At 55.3% G+C, this 7,781-nt stretch overlaps 1 protein-coding gene across 3 annotated transcripts; it reads left to right on the top strand.

Moving 5' to 3' along the window:
• Positions 1 to 1,021: 1,021 nt before the first annotated feature.
• Positions 1,022 to 7,486, top strand: ASGR1 (asialoglycoprotein receptor 1). 3 transcript variants are annotated; one of them, XM_033184825.1, is made up of 9 exons: positions 1,022 to 1,264; positions 1,794 to 1,939; positions 3,139 to 3,255; positions 3,394 to 3,489; positions 3,574 to 3,645; positions 6,453 to 6,539; positions 6,626 to 6,777; positions 6,850 to 6,956; positions 7,083 to 7,486. In XM_033184825.1, exons 2-9 carry the CDS (start codon positions 1,870 to 1,872, stop codon positions 7,255 to 7,257), a joined length of 876 nt encoding a protein of 291 aa, XP_033040716.1. In that variant the 5' UTR covers positions 1,022 to 1,264; positions 1,794 to 1,869; the 3' UTR covers positions 7,258 to 7,486. The 3 variants fall into 3 exon arrangements, with proteins under 3 accessions (XP_033040716.1, XP_033040717.1, XP_033040718.1); XM_033184826.1 differs by having other exon boundaries at positions 1,022 to 1,260; XM_033184827.1 differs by lacking the exon at positions 3,139 to 3,255.
• Positions 7,487 to 7,781: the final 295 nt, after the last annotated feature.

Here is a 7,781-nt window from a genome sequence, read left to right on the forward strand (position 1 = left end):
TTCTCCTGCCTCAGCCTCCCGAGTAGCTGGGATTACAGGCCTGCACCCGGCTAATTTTTCTATTTTTAGTAGAGACCCAGTTTCATTATGTTGGCCAGGCTTGTCTCAAACTCCTGACCTCAGGTGATCTGCCCGCCTTGGCCTCCCACAGGGCTGGGATTATAGGCGTGAGCCACTGCGCCCAGCCGAGATTATCTTTAATACTGCCTGATTTCCAAGTGAGCATAATTCAAATTCACATGGCTCTCTCTGAAGCTCCGTGGGGCTGTAAGGGACCATGGTTTAGCATCTCTGGGACACTGGAGCCCAGCTGTGTCAACCGGATGGGATCCTGGCTCTGGGTGTGGTTCTGGGGCCTGAACGCAGTGCCTGGAGTCAGGCTGCTCAGGTTCTAGTCTACCCTTTGCTGCTTCCTTGCAGCATGACCCTGGGCAAGCTCTTACCTTGTAGGGCCTTAGCTTTCTAATCTGTGAAATGGGATGTGCTCTGGGGATAATGAGAGAAGTTCATGAACGCAGTGACCTGAGGCACAGAGTAGCAGTGAGTGGAGGTTTGCCGGCATCAGTCCCAGTGGAGGCTCGCCTGCCTGTCCTGGAACCAAACCGGCCCTCATGCTGCTTGGAAGACTTTACTCCCTAGGAGAGGGAAGCAAGTCAGGCCAGAGCTGGGAAGCCTGGGGCTCGGCCCCGCAGGAAACTGGGGCCTGCAGCTCATGTGCCAGGGTCACAGGCCTGGATTGGGCAAGAGCAGAGAACCGGTTCCTCTGATCCTGTTCAGGGATATTTGGAGACACCAGTAGTTCTGGGGAATTTAGAGGCAGGAAGCAAAACGGAGAGGAAGAGGGGATATGGCAAATCCCACCCCAGCGCCTCCTGGCCTGGCACCCCTCCCAAATGGTGCACAGAAGAGTAAGGTGACTGGCCTGTGTGGTGGCAACATGATTCTCCTCCCTGGGGAGGGGAGCAGAGGCAACGCATCCCCCACTCCCACCCCCACACTCCCCTAAGTCCCAATCCATTTCCACCTCTGTTTACTGTCCAAAGTCCCGGGCACTGGAGATGCCACGTTTGGCGTGCTTGGACACATAGACACGCAGACACAGAGACACCAGGGCCCGGGGCCCTCCTATGGACCCTGCCCGCTCCCATCCCATCGTCCACGGCTGTCCACCCACCCCCATTCTCCAAGCTTCAGCCCCCCTCCTTAGTCCGGCATCTGCACAGCACTGAAGAACCTGCGAGTCAGACTCTGAGACCCTGAGCAAGTAAAACGGGGAGAGAGGCGGCGGAAGGCTGGCTGGGGGTGCAGGGGTGTGGAGGAAAGCCAGGCTGTGTTGGGGGTGCTGGTGGGAAACATCAGAGGATAGATTCTGGATGTCAGGCCTAGGGGTGGATGGAGGAAAGAAAAAAGGTCTGGGCTGGGCGCGGTGGCCCACGCGTGTAATCCCAGCACGTTGGGAGGCTGAGGAGGGCGGATTGCCTGAGCTCAGGAGTTCGAGACAAGCCTGGGCAACACGGTGAAACCCTATCTCTACTAAAATACAAAAAATTAGCTGGGTGTGGTGGCGGGCGCCTCTTGTCCCAGCTACTCGGGAGGCTGAGGCAGGAGAATCGCTTGAACCTGGGAGGCAGAGGTTGCAGTGAGCTGAGATCGCCCCACTGCACTCCAGCCTGGGGACAGAGCAAGACTCCGTCTCAAAAAAAAAAAAAAAAAAGAGAGAGAGAAAGAAAGAACAAAGGTCTCCATGGAGCCGTCAATCAGATGGGAGTAAAAAGATGGGCCCCTCATTCCAGCTCTAGTCCTGGTGAGCCCCCACCTCAGCCCCAGCCTCAGCCTTGCCTCAGTCCCAGCTCCAGCACCAGCCCTATCATGACCAAAGAGTATCAAGACCTGCAGCATCTGGACAATGAGGAGAGTGACCACCATCAGCTCGGAAAAGGTGAGGGCCGCCTTGCCCTGCCCCTGCAAGGCGAGAATTTGGCGGTTCTCCACCCCCCAGCCCCCCAGCCACAGCTGCTATTCTTGCCCGTGGCCTGGCTCTCCCTGCGTCTGTCTCCCTCTCCCAACTGGGAAAAGTGTCGGAGCTGCTCCTCTCAAGAGAGGGGCAGGGTGTGGAGTTGGAGTCCCTTTCTTGGTGACAGCTGCCCAAAGCTTTCCTGTGCCTCCTGGCACTCAGGGGTGGACCCAGGGGGTGTGGGAACAGCTAGAAGTTGGAGAGATGAGGTCACTGTTGGTTTTCTATGACGAAGTCAGGCCCCTCTTCCTTTCCCCTTCCAACACCACCCAAGGAGCCCTGGTGGTGCGTGCGTGTGTGTGTGCGCGCGTGCGCGTGCCTGTGTGTGTCAGTGATCAGTTTGGTGAAGTGGACAAAGGTTTCTGCGAAGGGTCTAAGGATTCTGTGACGGGGGATGAGGGATCTCTGACCTGAGGGAGAACGACACCCTCTTGCTTCAAAAGCAAATTCCCCTTGACCCATTTCTTTGTCCTCCGAACAGGCACTTGTTTAGGCTGGGCAAGGCTGAAGTTCTTGGGGGATGGGGTGCAGCGCGCTTTGACGGAAGGAGGGTCTGCAGCGGAGGAGAGCGGGCAGGGAGAGCCCCGGGAGGGCTCCCCACCCTCCAAGTCTCAGGACACAGGGCTAACGTGTCTCTTCCCCCTGCTGGGTGGAAGACTTGAGGGCCTGAAGGGTAGCTCTTGCACCTTCTCTCCCTGCACGCAGCCAAAGACGAGTGGAATTCACGGACAGAGAAAGAAACCTCCCGCCTTTCCCCACTTTCAAGGGAAGCAGCGGCTCCGAGGCGAGGGTCACTCACTTGCGTTGCAAGGCGGGGGAGGAGGCAGTGGACTGAGGTTCCTGGATTGGCTGCAGTGACGCAGTCATGCCATTAGGTGTCAGCAAAAGCTCAGGGCCTCGGTGGCATGGGGCGGCTTAGCGCTTAGCCCCCATCCCCAGCCCTCTTTTCTCCCCGATTTCCAGTTGCCTCTGGCCCTGCACGGTCGCCCACCGCCCGCATTTTTTCATGGACATGGTTCCTCCTAGACTACTAGGGCCGCCTTAGCTTGCTCCCCTTTCAGGACCCCGGAGCTGTGCCAGGCTCCCCTCTGTCCCCGCGCTCCTGACACCCCCTCCTCTCGCAGGGCCACCACCTCCGCAGTCCCTCCTGCAGCGTCTCTGCTCCGGCCCTCGCCTCCTCCTGCTCTCCCTGGGCCTCAGCCTCCTGCTGCTGGTGGTTGTCTGTGTGATCGGATCCCAAAGTGGGTGCCCCAGGGGTGGGTAGGGAAGGGGGCAACATTGGGGGGTGTTGACGGGGTACCGTGGCGAGGGAGTGGTGGGTGCGGTGGTGGTGGACACAGCGCTCCCATTTTGTTCTCTCTGCACCCTCTCCTGGCCAGACTCCCAGCTGCAGGAGGAGCTGCGGGGCCTGAGAGAGACGTTCAGCAACTTCACAGCGAGCACCGAGGCCCAGGTCAAGGGCTTGAGCACCCAGGGTGAGGGCGCTGAGGCGGGGCTGGGGCTGGGGCTGGGGCTGGGGCTGGGGGGCTGTCCGGACGCTGAGCGAGTGTCTCCCGCAGGAGGCAATGTGGGAAGAAAGATGAAGTCGCTGGAGTCCCAGCTGGAGAAACAGCAGAAGGACCTGAGTGAAGGTCAGAGAGGGAGTGTGTGTGTGTGTGAGTGAGTGTGAGAGTGTGTGTGTGGATGTGTGTAAGGATGAGAGGGAGTGTGTGTGTGAGAGACAGAGAGTGTGTGTGTGTGTGGATGTGTGTGAGAATGAGAGGGAGTGTGTGTGTGTGAGTGTGTGTGAGAATGAGGGGGAGTGTGGATGGGTGTGTATGAGAGCCTGTGTATGTGTGTGAGAATGAGAGGGAGTGTGTGTGTGAGTCTGTGTGTGTGAGAATGAGAGGGAGTGTGTGTGTGAGTCTGTAAGTGTGTGTGTGAGAATGAAAAGGAGTGTGTGTGAGAATGAGAGGGAGTGTGTCTGAGTGTGTGTGAGAGAATGAGATGGTGTGTGTGAGTGTGAGAATGAGATGGTGTGTGAGTCTGCTGTAAGAATGAGAGGGAGTGTGTGTGAGTCTGTGTGTGTGAGAATGAGAGGGAGTGTGTGTGTGTGTGTGTGTGAGAATGAGGGGGAGTGTGGATGGGTGTGTATGAGCCTGTGTATGTGTGTGAGAATGAGAGGAGTGTGTGTGTGAGTCTGTAAGTGTGTGTGTGAGAATGAAAAGGAGTGTGTGTGAGAATGAGAGGGAGTGTGTCTGAGTGTGTGTGAGAATGAGATGGTGTGTGTGAGTGTGTGTGAGAATGAGATGGTGTGTGTGAGTGTGTGTGAGAATGAGAGGGAGTGTGTGTGAGTCTGTGTGTGTGAGAATGAGAGGGAGTGTGTGTGTGTGTGTGTGTGTGAAATGAGGGGGAGTGTGGATGGTGTGTATGAGCCTGTGTATGTGTGTGAGAATGAGAGGAGTGTGTGTGTGTGAGAATGAGAGGGAGTGTGTGTGTGAGTCTGTAAGTGTGTGTGTGAGAATGAAACGGAGTGTGTGTGAGAATGAGAGGGAGTGTGTCTGAGTGTGTGTGAGAGAATGAGATGGTGTGTGTGAGTGTGAGAATGAGATGGTGTGTGAGTCTGTTGTAAGAATGAGAGGAGTGTGTGTGTGAGTCTGTAAGTGTGTGTGTGAGAATGAAAAGGAGTGTGTGTGAGAATGAGAGGGAGTGTGTCTGAGTGTGTGTGAGAGAATGAGATGGTGTGTGAGTGTGAGAATGAGATGGTGTGTGAGTCTGCTGTAAGAATGAGAGGGAGTGTGTGTGAGTCTGTGTGTGTGAGAATGAGAGGGAGTGTGTGTGTGTGTGTGTGTGTGAGAATGAGGGGGAGTGTGGATGGGTGTGTATGAGCCTGTGTATGTGTGTGAGAATGAGAGGGAGTGTGTGTGTGAGTCTGTAAGTGTGTGTGTGAGAATGAAACGGAGTGTGTGTGAGAATGAGAGGGAGTGTGTCTGAGTGTGTGTGAGAGAATGAGATGGTGTGTGTGAGTGTGAGAATGAGATGGTGTGTGAGTCTGTTGTAAGAATGAGAGGGAGTGTGTGTGAGAGTCTGTGTGTGAGAATGAGAGGGAGTGTGTGTGTGAATAAGAGGGAGTGTGGATGGATGTGTGCAAGTGTGAGTCTGTGTGTTTATATGTGTGTGTCAGTGTGTGTGTGAGAACGTGTGTGTGTTGCGTGTGGGTGTGACTGTAAGTATATGTAAGTGTACGTGAGTGTAAGTATATGTGTGTGAATGTGCACGTTGTATGTGCGTGTTGTGTGTAAATGTGAGTTGCGTGTGCATGTGTGAAAGAGTATATGTGTGTTGTGTGTGTGGCTGAGGGTGTGTGGTGTGTGTAGTGGGTGAGGGTGTGTTGTGTGTGTGTTGTGTGAATGTGTGTATGGTAGTGAGGGTGTGTGTGCCTGTGTGAGGGTGTGTTGTTTTGTGTGTTTGGGTGAGGGTATGTGGGTGTGTGTTGTGTATGTGTGTGAGAGTGTGGGTGAAGGTGTGTTGTGTTGAGTGTATGTAGGTTAGGGTGTGTTGTGTGTGAGGGTGTGTGTTGTGGGTGTTTTGTGTGTGAGTGGTTGTGTAAGGGTGTGTCGTGTGTATGTGGGTTAGGGTGTGTTGTCTGTGTGAGCGTGTGTCTTTTGTGTGTTGTGTGTATGTGGGTTAGGGTGTGTTATGCGTGTGTTGTTTTGTGTGTTGTCTGTGTGTATGTGGGTTATGGTGTGTTGTGTGTGAGGGCGTGTTGTGTGTTGTGTTGTGTACGTGTGTGTTGTGTACATGTGTGTTGTGTAAGTGCATATGTGGGTTAGGGTGTGTTGTGTGGCTGTGTGTGTGAGGGTGTGTTGTGTGTCTGTGGGTGTGTTTTGTGTGTTGTGTTTTGTGTATGTGGGTTAGGGTGTGTTGTGTCTGCGTGTGTTGTTTTGTGTGTTGTTTATGTGGGTTAGGGTGTGTTGTGTGTGGGTGTGTTGTGTGTGTTGTGTGTTTTGTGGATGTTTGTGGGTTAGGGTGTGTTGTGTCTGTGCGTGTTGTGTGTTGTGTGTTGTCTGCGTGTGTGTCTGCGGGTTAGGGTGTGTTGTATGTGTTGTTTTGTGTTTCGTGTGTTGTATGTGTGTGTATGTGGGTTAGGGCATGTTTGTGTGTGTGTGAGGGTGTGTTGTGTGTATTTGTGTGTTTTGTGTATGTGGGTTAGGGTGTGTTGTGTGTGTTTTGTGTATTGTCTGTGTGTATAGGGGTTAGGATGTGTTGTGTGTCTGTGTGAGTGTGTGTAAGAGTGTGTTGTGTGTGTGGGAGTGTGTGTGTATGGGGGTCTCTCAGGCCAACTCCGCTGCTGTTTGTGGCACTGCGATGGGTGTTCGGGTCCCAGCAGGAGGATGTGGGACTGACCTCTCCGCGGGTCCCGCATCTCCTCCCGCTCCCCTCCACCGCGTCTTCCCAGATCACTCCAGCCTGCTGCTCCACGTGAAGCAGTTCGTGTCTGACCTGCGGAGCCTGAGCTGTCAGATGGCGGCGCTCCAGGGCAATGGTGAGTAGGCCAGCCCGGCCCGCTCTCTGCCTCCCCCGCGCCCCTGGGCAGCGCCTTAGCCCCTGCGCCCGGTTTCTCCCGCTCAGGCTCAGAAAGGGCCTGCTGCCCAGTCAACTGGGTGGAGCACGAGCGCAGCTGCTACTGGTTCTCTCGCTCGGGGAAGGCCTGGGCCGACGCCGACAACTACTGCCGGCTGGAGGGCGCGCACCTGGTGGTGGTCACGTCCTGGGAGGAGCAGGTGAGGACCCGGAGGGTCTGGGAGGCTGGCTGGCCTCGGGGAGAGATCACCACCCGCCTCCTCTCTCCTCAGAAATTTGTCCAGCACCACATAGGTCCTGTGAACACCTGGATGGGCCTCCACGACCAAAACGGGCCCTGGAAGTGGGTAGACGGGACGGACTACGAGACGGGCTTCAAGTGAGTGCGCGCCCTCCCTCGGCCTGGGTCCGGCCGCCTTCCCGCCTGGGGCCCTGGGCGGAGGGGTCTGGAGCGACCTGGTCGCGGGTCCGACCTCCTGGGGCCCACAGCTGGCTCTGTCCCCAGGAACTGGAGACCGGAGCAGCCGGACGACTGGTACGGCCACGGGCTCGGGGGAGGGGAGGACTGTGCCCACTTCACCGACGACGGCCGCTGGAACGACGACGTCTGCCAGAGGCCCTACCGCTGGGTCTGCGAGACAGAGCTGGACAAGGCCAGTCAGGAGCCACTTCTCCTTTAATTTATTTCTTCAATGCCTCGACCTGCCGCAGGGGTCCGGGACTGGGAATCCGCCCATCTGGGGGCCTCTTCTGCTTTCTCGGGGATTTTCATCTAGGATTTTAAGGGAAGGGGAAGGATAGGGTGATGTTCGGAAGGTGGGGGGCTTGAAACCCGTGGCACTTTCTGCAGTTTGCAGGTTATCATTGTCAACTTTTTTTTTTTTTAGAGTAAAAAGAAATATACCTAAACGTTCTATGAGTTACCTGGTTATTGGGGATTCGGAAGCAGGAGTGGGCTGGTTGGCATTAGGAAGCCTTGGCGGGCATTGTAGCATCCTGGTAACTGTGTGAGCTTTGGGCCAGAATGGCCAGACTTTGTTATTTACAGATACGTGAGTTTGGGCAAATTATTCTGTTCTCTGTGTCCCAGCTGTAAATCTTACTGGAGACCATCCTACTTGGAGCAATACCCCCAGGAACAGAACCACCCGAATTTTTTTTTTTTTTTTAAATAGTCTTGCTCTGTTGCCTAGGCTGGAGTGCA

Source organism: Trachypithecus francoisi, unplaced genomic scaffold, assembly GCF_009764315.1.
Source record: "Trachypithecus francoisi isolate TF-2019V2 unplaced genomic scaffold, Tfra_2.0 Lachesis_group20, whole genome shotgun sequence".
In the NCBI taxonomy this organism is placed as follows: domain Eukaryota; kingdom Metazoa; phylum Chordata; class Mammalia; order Primates; family Cercopithecidae; genus Trachypithecus; species Trachypithecus francoisi.

Bases quoted from the DNA above. Each gene is read 5' to 3' on its own strand.
- ASGR1 (XM_033184825.1), top strand. From the start codon at position 1,870: ATGACCAAAGAGTATCAAGACCTGCAGCATCTGGACAATGAGGAGAGT. The intron at 3,256-3,393 runs GTGGGTGCCCCA...TCTCCTGGCCAG, and splicing joins CTGTGTGATCGGATCCCAAA to ACTCCCAGCTGCAGGAGGAG. The intron at 3,646-6,452 runs GTCAGAGAGGGA...GCGTCTTCCCAG, and splicing joins GCAGAAGGACCTGAGTGAAG to ATCACTCCAGCCTGCTGCTC.